Source organism: Balaenoptera physalus (genome assembly GCF_965194825.1).
Source record: "Balaenoptera physalus genome assembly, chromosome: 16".
NCBI lineage: Eukaryota > Metazoa > Chordata > Mammalia > Artiodactyla > Balaenopteridae > Balaenoptera > Balaenoptera physalus.
The window spans coordinates 14,415,781-14,428,838 of record NC_138898.1 but is presented as its reverse complement, the minus strand read 5'-3'; the positions used below and the strand labels follow the sequence as shown (position 1 = coordinate 14,428,838).

Here is a 13,058-nt window from a genome sequence, read left to right as displayed (position 1 = left end):
CATCGCAAAGTTCTGGACGCCCCCCTGCCCCCGTGAAAATGGGTGACAGGGAGACAGTGGATGGGTGGGGAGACGCTCTGGTAAACACAGAGGAGGGCCTGTGCGTGTCTCTGTATAAGGAGCCTGTGTGTGGAGTGGGGAGGTGACTGGAGAGGGAGGGACGCAGGGGTGTGGTTAAGAACAGACACACAGACACCTGTTCTACTTGCTAATGGACAGTCTGCTCACTAACTTCCATCAGGCCAGTCATTGTCCGGAAATGATTTCAGCCGTGAGCTGACCTCTCTCTTCTTGACTTCTAGAGCCCCGATGTTCACGTCACTCAGCATAGTACTGTTCTGTACCGTCACTGAATTTGTGAGAGCCCAACTAGACTACGAGATTCAGGACCACAATAGTGAATTACACCCCTCTGTGTGGACCCTGGTGCTGGGCACACTGCTCTGTATGCAGAAGGAGCTCAATAAGCTCATTTGACTCAACGGAAATGAGCACAGGATGCCCTGCGGAGTGCCGTAAATCTCTGAGAGCTCCCAAACGAGACCTCAGCAACACTCACTGGGATAAGAGCTTGGTTCCGCTTTCCACAAGCCGCGTCAGCACAACAATGCCATCCATGTTGATGAACTCGGTGGCGAAGGTCACGTCCGCAGAGAGCTTGGCCAGCTCCTTCATGGCGTCCAGCCGGGTCTCCATGTTGGATGACTGGGTCCTCTCCATCAGCTGGCGTGCAGCCCGGGACTGTGGGACCAGGGACAAAACACATGCCATCTGCTCCCTGTGGCAGGTTACTGCTCTGTGAATAGCTCACAGGGGCCCTTCTGTGGACTCCCAAGCCCGAGACAGAAGTAGCTTTTCACACTGCTTCAGATTTGCTAAATAAATGTTTATTGGATCAATCAGGGAATCACCGGTATGACAAGACCGGTCTGCAGTTATATGTATCCTTTCTGTACCACTCTGGTCTATGGAATAAAAAAATTCCCACCAAGGGAATACAAGAGAGATCTGGGAGATGACAATCCGCTAACTATGTCAAGTCACAAAGAAACAGATATTGGTTCAATATCAGAGAGTTTTTCTTTCTTTTTTTAATTGAAGTACAGTTGATTTACAATGTTTTGTTAGTTTCTGGTGTACAGCAGTGTTATACACATATATGCGTGTGTGTGTGTGTGTGTGTGTGTGTATGTATATTTTCTTTTTCATATTCTTTTCCATCACGGTTTATTACAGGATTATTGAATATAGTTCCCTGTGCTATACAGTAGGACCTTGTTGTTTGCCTATTTTATATATGGTAGTGTGTATCTGCTAATCCCACACTCCTAATTTATCCCTCCCCCACCCCCTTTTCCCTTTGGTAACCGTAAGAGTTTTCTATTGATATTAACTAAAGCCGTCAGACAGTGGAAGAGGTTGTCTCTTGAATACTGGGCTCTTGGTCACTGGAAGCGATCAAGGAAAACAGGACAGGCACCTGTCCAAAGTGCTATGGAAGGGGTTCCTACAGTGGGTGGAGAATGAAATCTGATGACCTCTAAGGACCCTTTCAATCTGCAACTGTGATAAGCCTGACACGTTTTTTTCACTTTCCCTCAGAGTCCGTATCATTGTTCCTCAAAGTGCTAGCCCTGGGGAAACTAAGAATACCAAGGGGCTGGAAGCAGCTAATTTCAAAACGGCTTTTTGAAAATGACGGCTGGTGACAGAGCCTCCCCCGAGCACGTGAACCTTTCCCATGGGAGCACCTGCATCCTTCCTGCGACTGCGGCTGCCGCCCCTCCTCTCATGTTCACTGGTCTTTCCTGTTGCTGAACTTACTCACTCTATAGTCCGTGCCTCACAGCTTACCGTTCCATCATTCTCTATCTCTTGTGTGTTACTTTAATATTCTCAGTTGGAATGGAAGAATCTGGAGAGCACAAGCGCCCCGGGGGTCTTCGTTTTTCTTCCAGTGCTAAGCAAGCGATGGAGCCCAGGTACTGCTGCTGCAGAGGAGTCGGGCCTACCCACGTCTCTCCCCTTTAACGGCACGCTGCTCGCGAGGACACAGAAACCCTCCCTCACCTCCACGGTGAGGGACGTGTGCACAGCGAGAAAAGGTCACAGGATGGAACGATTTGAAGAGCACTGGTCTGCATCACACTGAGAGCCTTCCAACTCCAAATGTCACTTCTCCTCCCGAGACAGCATTTCCGGGCCACCTCCTGCGCCTCCTGCTTCTGGGAAAGTCAGCTATGCTGCGCGAGAGGCCTGTAAAATGCTTCAGCACTTCTGTAAAAGCGCGCAGCTCCCAGGCCGTCACGTTAAATTAGCCGAGCTTGGGGAGGAGAAATGAAGTCCTTAGGACGAGAAGAGTTGAGGAGGAGAGCAGGGGCAGGCAGTGCCAAGAACACTGGCCTGAGGTCGCCCAGACCTGGGCTTGAGAGGCAGCTGCGCCGCGTTTTGAGCTGTCGACAACTGGCAGGTTATTTAGTCTCTCTGAGTCTCAGTTTCCTGGTATGAAAAATGGGGCTATCAAGAGTACTCATCTCATGGGGTTTGTTGAGATTAAGTGATACCATATATGTAAAGTATTCTGCAAAATCCAGGCGTTCAGCCAATGTAGCTGCTATTACTCCACACCTCCCTTCCTTTCAGATGGACCAGCCTCTCACCTCACCAAGAGAACAGGGGCCAGCACGCCCTCCGTTTTCCGGCAGCCCTTCTACAAACCTACCTACGCTACCCCCGTATCACTGGTCCTGCTCCAGGCCAAGCAGTCAGGGCAAATCCCTCCCCTGGGCTGTGGGCACCCCCTGTCCTGTGGGCAGCAAGGTCCTGCCCCCGTCACTCACCCCCTCTTTCCTGCACTGGCAACCTTCCTCTCTTCCATCTTAATGTATTTTCAAGGACACAAAAAACTGCAACAGAAGTTAACAACCGTGAAGGGTCAGAGAAGGTGGATAGCTGGGTAGGTGAGGGACAGGAGTGGGAGGACGACCTTTCACTGTATCTTTGCCAAACTCTTGTGATTTTAACACACGTGAATGTTTCACCTCTTTTTAAAAGGTGTATCTTTTCAACTCCGTATCCCCGAGCTAGTACCTTCTCTATCTACTTCCTTTTAAACCAAGCTTCCCGATAACGTGGCGAACACAAGGTCCTCACTTTGTCACCTCTTAAACTCAACCCACTGCAATCTGGCTGCCACCCAGCTGCCCCAGCCACCGGCTGACCTCCCAGATCAACGGACCACTCTTCTGTTCTCAGTTTACCTTCTCTCTGCTCACTGCAGACCAACCCGTCCTCCATCCGGACACTCCCCCTGCCCTCAGCTCCTAAGCCATTTCTAGCACCTGTTTTCTTTCTACCTTTGTGGGTGCCTCCTTAGTCACCCAGAAGGGCTGCTCTTGCAGGAATCAGGGGGCCAGCTTGCATTCTCTCACTGCTTCCACAGCCAGTGTATTGCCTTCTTCGCCAAGTTCACCTGCAAATACTTTTCCTGCCCATCGTTTCATCTCCACGGCCACTGCCTTCACGGGCTGTTGACACTGCTCATCAGCTTCTTGAAGATTCCTCCTACCATCAACCTTCCTTTTTCAAGCCCGTCTTCCACACTGTCACTAAAGTGATCTTCATAAAATATAAACCTAAGCATAATATAGCTTCCTGCTTAAAATCTTTCAACGTCCCCACAATAATGATCTTTCCCTTCTGGATAAAGTCCGACCCATAAGCAGGCCGCCCAAGAACCTTCCACTGGCTTCTGGCTGATGGCTACAGGCCCTCGGCCACCCATCACTCCCGCCTTCCCTAAACAAAGCACATCTCTCTGCTTGGAATACGTTTCCTTTTCTTCTTTCTTCAGCTGCTTCTTGCTTATCCTTCAACATCTGAGCCAAGTGTCCCCCTTCTCTGGAAGGGCTTTCTGGGAATCCTCAGTCTGAGTTAGGTGGACCCTTTTCTGAGTTCCCTAAGCAACCTTCTTTCAGGACCCTTGAGAGAGGCCTTATATTTGTTTGTTTATTCCCAACCAGGCTGTGAGAGCAAAGATTGACTTTTTAACCTCCAAGTCTTAGTTTCTAGAACAGAGTCTGGTCCATGGTAAGTGCTCACAGACGCTTGTCAAATAAAGGAATTCCTAAGGAAAGCCGAATACCTACCGGGGAGATAGCCAGCTGTAAGATTGTCCCATTCTTAATGTCACTGCGAGTCTGGGTAGCAAAGAGAAAAAAAGAGTAGCTAAGATAAAATATTAAAATTGTGCAAGCAAGTTGAATCAACAAGAACTTTCTGTCATTTTTAAAGTAGTTGTAACTGAGACTCTTCAGTCAGGGCCTCTTCTCCTGCTTGTTTCTTGGCAAAGAATTTCTAAGATCCTTTTCAAGCGCCTCTCAGGAAGCAGAAGCCACATTTTTCCAGCCACCAGAGGAGGACAAGGGCTGATGCTCCCTGATCTGCCCAGGAAGCAGCTCTTGACCCAGGAAGTGGAAGCTCCTGGATGTAATGAGGGCAAACAGCGCCGGCCCCTGGGGTGGTTCACTCCAGAGCAAGGCCTGTGTTGGTTTGGCTTCTTCCTGTACTAACCTGTTCGGTGATGTAGAGCTGGGGACCGTCTGCATAACGGAGGGTGTAATACTCTGGGTTTGGCAGCGACCACCTATGTAAGAGAAAAACAGTACAGCCTGTGTGGCCATGCCTGGGGGCCTGTCTAGAAGCTGCAAATAAATCATTTTCAATAGAGTTGATTGAGGGATTGGGCAGTCTGTTTGATGTGCAGGGGAGAAAAAACACAAAGCTTTGGGCTGAGATGCTGAACAGTAACCTCCTAAGCCTCTGTAAAGACTGGTACCACAAAAGGTGGCACATGTAATGCAGCGCAGGTCTCAGATCCCACCAGGACCTCAGGTGGGGCATTCCTGGGCTTAAAGGAAAAACTAAAGATTGACAGGTCTTAGGGACATCCCCACCAGCTATACTTTCCTTGTAAGACAACGATCCACAAAAGCCCCGGACTGGGGACCCGACTAACTGCAGATCCTCGGGCAGAATTCCTTTCAAGGTCTGGCAACGCTCCTCTGTTTTTAGCCTGTCACCATCCAAAACAGGGGCAGTTTCAACTTACCCATCACAAACTTCCTTGATGATGGACGCCAGGGGCCGTTTCTGAGAGAGAGAGAGAGAGAGAAAGAGAGAGAGAGAGAGAGAGAGAGAGAGAGAGAGAGAGAGATCCTTCACCAGGAGCCACATCCTGCTAGTACCAAGGTCCTGATGAGAGGGTCTGCCAGGCAGGGTCATCCTGGGGCCTGAGCACGGACTTCTTCTCTGAGAGCTTTTCTCGAAGAGGAGGCCTCTCCCAGGCCATGGTGACCAGCCTTCCATAGGGTGGGACAGGGCTTGGCTTTCCTGTTGCTGGTTCTTACTCCTGATGCCAGCGGGCCCCGCCCCTGAAGGCATCCCCGCCACGCACCCCCTGGACCCTTCTCCTTGCATCGCTGCTGCTCACTTCCAGCTTACCTGGTCGATTTCGAGGAGCTGAGCATTAGCACCTGGCCACTCGATGGCCACTTTGACGATGTCTGATGGTGGTGGCATCGTTCCCAATGGGCCCTGCTTCTCCAAGACACACAGACACAGCTGCCTGGGGAAAAGAATCAGAAAAAAGGAAAAAGTCAGAGTTTGCCTTCATTTTTCACTCTTGTTATATATTTTGGAAAATCAGAAGACAGAGAGTGTCCAAAGAAACATATAGAACTCCTTGGTTTGAATTCTTCTAGATCATGCCACAACCTCTCCTTGGACATTTTGGCTCTTTAGATTAAATCAGCAAGTAGAAAAGGGACAAACCTATCTATCAACTGCAGATAAGCCAGCCGCAAGATCTGCCAATGTGACACTTCAGGTGAAGGGCCAGGAGGACCCCGGAGCAGAGGAGAATATTTACTGCAAAGTCCTGTCCTGGGACCTTGAGAGGGAGAAGCTTATGCCCTGAGACTGATAAGAACAGACACAGCCTTTTCTTGGCTGAGCAGTTAGCTGAAGGAGCCAGCCTGCTCTGCTCTGCAGTCATCCCAGGAAGATTCCAGAGTCAGCAGGGCCTGGCCACATGCTCTGTTGCTTCCTCCCTACTCATTGCTGCCACTCCTCCCCCCTCAACGGGACACAACGCAGAGCCTCCACCGTGTGGGATGACACAGACTTCAGAAAATGGAGGAGAGAAGCGGGACAGGAAATGCTATTTTAGTCCCAATTGCCAAAGGCAAGGGCTGCTGAGAGCACAAGTAAAGGGAGGTGAGGACACCCTCACACAAAGGCCCAACTATCGGAGGACAAGCTTCAGAAGTACTTCTGACCCACTGCTCTCCAAAATAAAGGAAAATAAATCATTTTGAACAAGTCTGGAAGATGGGCCCACGTGACTGGTATCCTAGGCAACTCTGCGAGCTTAGTGGTGTTCCAGGCAGTAGCTAAAGCATTCTCTCTCCAAGGTCTGATGAGGGGAAGTCACCCCGCTGATGGATTATTTCAATGTGTGTTTACACTCCATGCCTGCAGCTTCAGGAGAGGCCTCTCTCTTCACGAAAGAGGCCTTTCTCCTGCACCCCCAGGTTTAGCCACTTGCCCACCATCCACGCCTCACTAATGGAGACCGCCCGCCTCTCCTGGAACATGCGGCATAGCTGTGCTGAGCTGGTATTCGTGGAGGCCATCAATTTTTCAGCCCAAACACAGCTGTTATTTCTCACAGCCTTGTAAGTACTAACCTCTTTGGTGACAGGGGTACAAGCCCCTTCCCCTACAAACCCATGGGTCTCAGAAAGAGGGAAGCTTTCCTGGCCATTTCCTGATCAGGATGGGGTGCTTCAGAAGTCGACTGTCAAAAATACCAGCACTTCCAGAACATGGCAGCACAGAAGAGATGGTTTTCAACGTGCCATCACTTATTCTGTTGAGTCCTCCCAGCAGCCTTATGAAGTAGGCAGAACAGGATAACCTCCATTTGAAGACAACAAAACTGAAACTCAGTGTGGTTAAGGTGCCCAATTCACCCAGCTTATAAGCAGTGAAGGTGACAGAACATGGAGTTGACTTTGGCCAGTGCTACCCACCCCCAACCCACCCCCACCCCCGGCTGAGCTAGCCTGAATTTCTGCTCACTGCAACTAAATCAAGCCTAAAGGTGAAGTGGGCCGGTCTCACGGCCCTGAGAGCTTCCACAACTTCTGCAGCTCCAGGTAGAATTTCTCACATGTAATTTTTATGTGCCTAGACACACAACAAACCTCTGAAAAGAAATGGGCCCATCAGAAGAAGTCCTGGTTGAGATGCTCTGCTCCAGTGACACAGCAAAGCAGGGGTGGTACCATGAATCTCAGATGCCTAGGGCAGGAGTCCTTATCCTTATCTAAATCTGCCATAATTAGGAGGTATGACTGTACAGTTGTGAGATCATTTTTTTTGACTGAGATACAATCTACAAATAATAAAATGCAGAGCTTATGTGTATATATGTGTGTGTGTATATATATATAAATATATATACAAAATAGAAATACACATACCATCCTGTAACCACCACCCAAAACAAGATACTGAACATTTTCACAACCCCCAGAATTCCCTCCTACCTCCTTCCAGTCAAGCCCCCACCTGCCAGCCCTCCAAGAGGCAACTTGTTTCTGATTTCCAACACCATGGATTTGTTCTGCCTGCTTTTGTACTTCATATATGTGGAAATGCACAATATGGCCTGTAAGACCATTTGTTATTTAGTTTAGTTTCTTCTTCTTTTTAAAATAAGTAAGCAGCGTAGGTGCAAGAGGAAGAGCACTGGGCTGGGATGATTTTCCCTGCTGAAGCATCTGGATTCAGAGCCAGAGGACTCAGGACCTAGTCACAGCTCCATCACTGAGTGTCTGGGTGATGTACACATGTCCCTCTCCAAAAGAAGTTACACCCTTATTTCAATGGTGCTGCTAAGAAACAAATCATATTTTTTGGAACTCCTTTCTGTTTGTTTTTGTTTGTTTGTTTGTTTCTGTTTTCTTCTGTGCGTGGCATGTGGCATCTTAGTTCCCTGACCAGGGATTGAACCCGCGCCCCCTGCATTGGAAGAGCAGAGTCTTAACCACAGGACTGCCAGGGAAGTCCCTGGAACTCCTTTCTGGATACTGTCTTCGGAGATAAACAAAGCTAAAGTTCATTATTTTACAGTTCCACTTTACTGTGACACCACATGGCATCTCCTAGGTTGATTATCTCTCTTTTTTAAAATATTTATTTATTTTCCTTATTTTTTTTGGCTGTATCAGGTCTTAGTTGCAGCACACAGGATCTTTTCGTTAGGGTGCACAGTCTGCTCGGGTTTCTCTCCAGTTGTGGCGCACGGGCTCCAGGGCATGTGGGCTCTGCAGTTTGCGGCATGCGGGCTCTCTCGTTGAGGCACATGAGCTCAGTAGTTGTGGCGCACAGGCTTAGTTGCCCCACAGCATGTGGGATCTTAGTTCCCCAACCAGGGATCGAACCCACGTCCCCTGCATTGGAAGGCAGATTCTTTACCACTGGATGACCAGGGAAGTCCCTATCTCTTTCTTTATTAAAGTCAGCCCTGAGTGATTCTTGTATGTTCCAAAAATTCATATCCATTTTAAAGCACGGGGATTTGCAACCACCAGGACTATTCCAGAGATACCATAAGCCCCCATTCTCAGCGACTTTGCCCTTTCCCAATATGCCCAGGCAGCCCATGTGTCCTGGCACTCTCCCCAACCATGCCACAGCCAACAGGACTGAGGTGAACACTCAACCTTAGCTGGACTAATCCAATTCTCTCTCTTGGGCTTAAAGACACAGACTAAAGGAGATGGATGCCAATGGGCCTTGGAGCAGAAAGGTCACAGTCAGCCTCAGAGGAAGTACCGCGGCAGGCCAAAGATACCAAGAAGCAAAAACCAAGAGCCTTGCAGAGGAAGCTATTCAGCAAGAAGAATCCAGAAATGTGTGGATGAGTGGAGGCCAGAAACCAGAAACCACAAAGTCCCAGAAAGAGACGAAAAAAGCCTGTGTCTGAAGACTTTCCAGACTCCATGGCTACACCTCCTACAATTGGGGTACCTGAAGCTCCCCTGTTTCCTGCCAGTAAAACTCCTTTCAATTAAACTAGCTTGCGTTTCTACTCATTGCAACTAAAAAGCCTAAGCCGAAGGGTGACCACCCAGCTTTGAAGGAGCTCTAAACGGAGGGGTGAAGAGACAGCAGTCTAACAGGCACAAGATGATGGCACTGAGCAGGCCCTTGATTAACACTGGCTGAAATAATGAAGAGCAAAACCCACTTAGGTAAGTCTGGTTTGTTTAAAACAGTTCAGTTTTGTGGTGACTTTACGGCAAGTCATCCTGTATGTAACAGTAATGTGCACACAGCCTCTTTACATTTGATCACACGTCTGTAGCATTATTACCGCTGATGCTCACCCGAACCCTGGAAGTCATCCCATTGTAGATGAGGCAACTGAAGTTCACATGGGATGAGAAACATATCTTCCACATGCCTCCTTCCCACCTCTTCCCCACAAAAAAAGAAAGAAAGAAATCACATCAGAACTGGGTCTCAGGACTGGGTGTTAGGACTTCAAAGTTGGCTCTCTTCCCTCTACATAATACTTCCTTTGCTGAGGATGAAGACATTAGCTAACATTTACACAGTGCTAGGACACTGTTCTAAGGGCTTTACACATATTAATTCATTTAATCCACACAGCAGCCCTGTGTGATGTATCATCCCGGTTTTATAGACAAGAAACAGAGGGGCTTCCCTGGTGGCGCAGTGGTTAAGAATCCGCCTGTCAATGCAGGGGACACGGGTTCGAGCTCTGGTCCGGGAAGATCCCACATGCCGCGGAGCAACTAAGTCCGTGCGCCACAACTACTGAGCCTGCGCCCTAGAGCCTGCGAGCCGCAACTACTAAGCCCGCGAGCCACAACTACTGAAGCCCGTGTGCCTAGAGCCTGTGCTCTGCAATGTGAAGCCACCGCAATGAGAAGCCCGCGCACTGCAACAAAGAGTAGCCCCCGCTCGCCGCAACTAGAGAAAGCCCTCGTGCAGCAACGAAGACCCAATGCAGCCAAAAATAAATAAATAAATAGATAAATAAGTGAATAAATAAAATTTTAAAAAGAAATAGAGGCGCAGAAAAATTAAGTACTGTGCTCAGTGTCACACAGCTAGGAAGCGGCACGGCCGGAATCTGACCCCAGCCAGTCTGGCTGTTTGAAAGCCACGTAGTAGAAGCAGGTGGCACCGTTCCCACAGCAGGCGCTCAGCGGAGGATCTGGGTTCGCTGGACCTGAAGATGAAGCACACCGGGGCTCAGAGACCAACAACAAGAGCTCACCATTGTGAGAGATAACGGAGCCCACTGTCTAAAGAAGGTGACCCCCACTCCCCTGTGTGGCGCTCAGCCCTTCACAGTCTAGCCAGACCTTCCTGGACTATTTGCTATTTCTACGAGGCAGGCCATGTTCCTCCTCCTCCTCTGTATCTTTGCATTTTTTCCCTTCCTTCGACTGTCAGGAGAGCTCATATTCAAGCTTCAGAACCCCGCTCAGATGTCACTTCCTCTCTGTACCGGTCTTAGTTCCCCACCCCACCCCCGCTTCTCTAGCAAAGTGAAACAGGACGGACCCATGTTCTCGTGGCATTCTGTCCACAGCTCTGTGACAGCTCCTGTCCCACTCCATTATAGTTTTATATTCCCACAGCTCTCTCCTCCCCCGGGGCAAGGCCAACCCTGCAGCTTCATTGGCTGGCACAGCGCCTGGCACACAGTTACGGTTCCATGAGCATCTGCTCAAATCCAACAGCTCTGACTTCCTCAACTCCTACAAACCAGGGCCGGCTCCACACGGCAGTGCACGGGCAGGAAGCACTCTGGTTGTGTGTTCCCTCCTCGACCCACCACCTTCCAACTCCACAGCATTTTCACTGTTTTCACATCTAACATTAGGACGTGTCTCATTGGAAAATCAGATTTAGCACCCTGACTCTAGTTAAAAGATGGGGGAAAACATCCCTCCGCTTTTCTCCCTATGGAAACGTCAGGAGATAGGAGACTAGAAGAATAATATTCTCCAGGTAACAGTCCCCAGATAAAGGATCTCCTCGTGGGGAGCCCTTTCAGCTCTCGTTTGCTCACTCTTTTCATTTTCACTTTAGAAAGGAAGTGGAAATTAGGTCGAAGCAATTCAGTAACATTGCAAAATTCTCAGGGTTATAAATAGCCTCTTGCTCTACTGTTCAGCATCACTATAGAGTTCAAGAGCAAACAGCCAGGATGAGGGAGCAGTAGTTCCACATCCAGGCCCAGAAGGCAAAGAAGTAATCAACCCCTTCTGATTAAACGACTCTCCATCCCACCCTCCCACCCCCTTTCAAGTATTACAGATATAAAGATGATTGGGAAAGCTCTAAATGTCACCAAACAGGAGAGGGGCACACACTGATTTGGGGAAAATAATTCTACTCTAAGGCAGGAAAATGAAAGCCCAGGTTTTCAAAGGCAAAGTCGGGGAAACAAGAGAAAAACAGGACCTTCAGTGTCTCCAATGAGTGTTCTTTAAGTGGCTTCTGGAAGGTGTGCTTATAAAATCAGCACAGTTACAAAAGGCCCCACAAAGCTCCATCAATCAATCACCCCTGCAGGGGCGGCTCCAGAGAGCTGGATTCTGAGAGCCCAGCAGAAAGGAAGTGAAAGACAATCCCTCCCCATTAGTAAGGAATTCAGATGGAGGAAGGCCAGAAGGTTCCAGCTCTGCACTCTCCCCCCCTCATTCCTTTAAGGATAAGGATTGACGGGTGCTTTTGTTCTGCTCTTTTGCTTTTGATTCGGTGGGGGAGGCATGGGTGAGTTTGGTTTATGTTTCCTGCAAGAGAAAGCACCGCTCCAGGAAGGCAACCAGAGGTCACACCCTCTTTCTAATCAAGAGCACAATCTCAACAGAGGCTTCTCCCTCTGAAATCTTGTGCAGTGAGAAGTGACTTAACTTCCCTTAGTTCGGACCCCTGAATGCGGGTGAGACTCTGAGGTACAGGGAGGGAAACTGGGTTCGAAGATTCAGGTCCTGACATTTACTGCTAGAAACGCCGAGAAGGACCATCATACCAATGGCAGCTGAGATTTCTCCCTTCTGTTGAAATTTGTTGGACACAAGACTCACCCAAACACGTAGTTAAAAGCCACGAACTTAAGTGCCACAAGTGCAGTGAGGAAGGGCGTGGGAACAGGGTAACTGTTTGGGCTTCTTCTCACGTAACACCTACCCTAAGAAGCACGCAGCTCTCCTCTTTGGCTTAGAAACCTTCTGCAAGGTCCCTATCCTTAGAGAACTGAGCTTAGACTCCGCAGGAGAGCACACAGCTCCTTCCAGTCGCACCATGGCCGTCAGACCGCCCTTGTAGACACTCCTAATGTCACAGCAGACCACCCTGTTCCCCCAAACACCAGGCTCTTCTAAGTCTTACTCGGGCCTCTGCCATTAGTCCCTCCACCTGGTGCAGCTGCCAAACTTCTACTCAAGCTTCAAGGCCCAGCTCAGACAGTCACTCTTCTGTGTGGCCTTCCTGGTCCTCTCCCCTCACACAAAATGAACTGCGCCCTCATCTGCCCTCCCGTCTTTTACACACACTGTCACAATCCCACTGATTCGTAACTCTCTATGTGCAGCCTTTTCCCGTGCTATTCAGAGTGTGATCTGCACTCCAGCACCACCGATGTTGCCTGGGAGCCTGTAACACAGAATCACCCACTCCAGCCCAGACCCCCTGAATCAGAACCTGCCTTCAAACAAGATCCCCAGGTGCAGACTCTACACCAGTGGGTCTCAGCTCTGGCTGTGCCTCATCCGTGCCCACCGCAGGTCACTGCAAACCACCCCCCTACCCCCCACCCCCAGGTGATTCTAATGGGCAGCCAGGGCTGGGAGCCACAGCTCAGGGGCTGCTAGCTGAGGGCAGGGACTCATCTAGTCCACATCTACTCCCCCGCCCACTGTGCCTGGCACACAGCTGTGCCCACA

At 49.5% G+C, this 13,058-nt stretch overlaps 1 protein-coding gene and 1 long non-coding RNA gene across 7 annotated transcripts in view; one reads left to right on the top strand and one right to left on the bottom strand.

Moving 5' to 3' along the window:
• LOC309645800 overlaps positions 1-13,058 on the top strand; it is a 141,586-nt gene that overhangs the window by 71,147 nt on the left and 57,381 nt on the right. The window lies entirely within an intron of this gene.
• ELMO2 (engulfment and cell motility 2) overlaps positions 1-13,058 on the bottom strand; it is a 38,360-nt gene that overhangs the window by 21,486 nt on the left and 3,816 nt on the right. For 2 of the 6 annotated variants that reach the window (XM_082430834.1, XM_082430831.1), the window contains exons 2-6: positions 5,503-5,626; positions 5,111-5,151; positions 4,573-4,645; positions 4,149-4,199; positions 560-741 (exon numbers count right to left, since the gene is read on the bottom strand). In XM_082430834.1, coding sequence (XP_082286960.1) covers positions 560-741; positions 4,149-4,199; positions 4,573-4,645; positions 5,111-5,151; positions 5,503-5,580 — 425 coding nt within the window. In that variant the 5' untranslated portion in view covers positions 5,581-5,626. Of the gene's footprint in view, positions 1-559; positions 742-4,148; positions 4,200-4,572; positions 4,646-5,110; positions 5,152-5,502; positions 5,627-6,749; positions 7,084-9,458; positions 10,122-13,058 lie in introns of those variants that run through there. The other 4 variants (XM_082430833.1, XM_082430830.1, XM_082430832.1 and 1 more) reach the window with 4 other exon arrangements.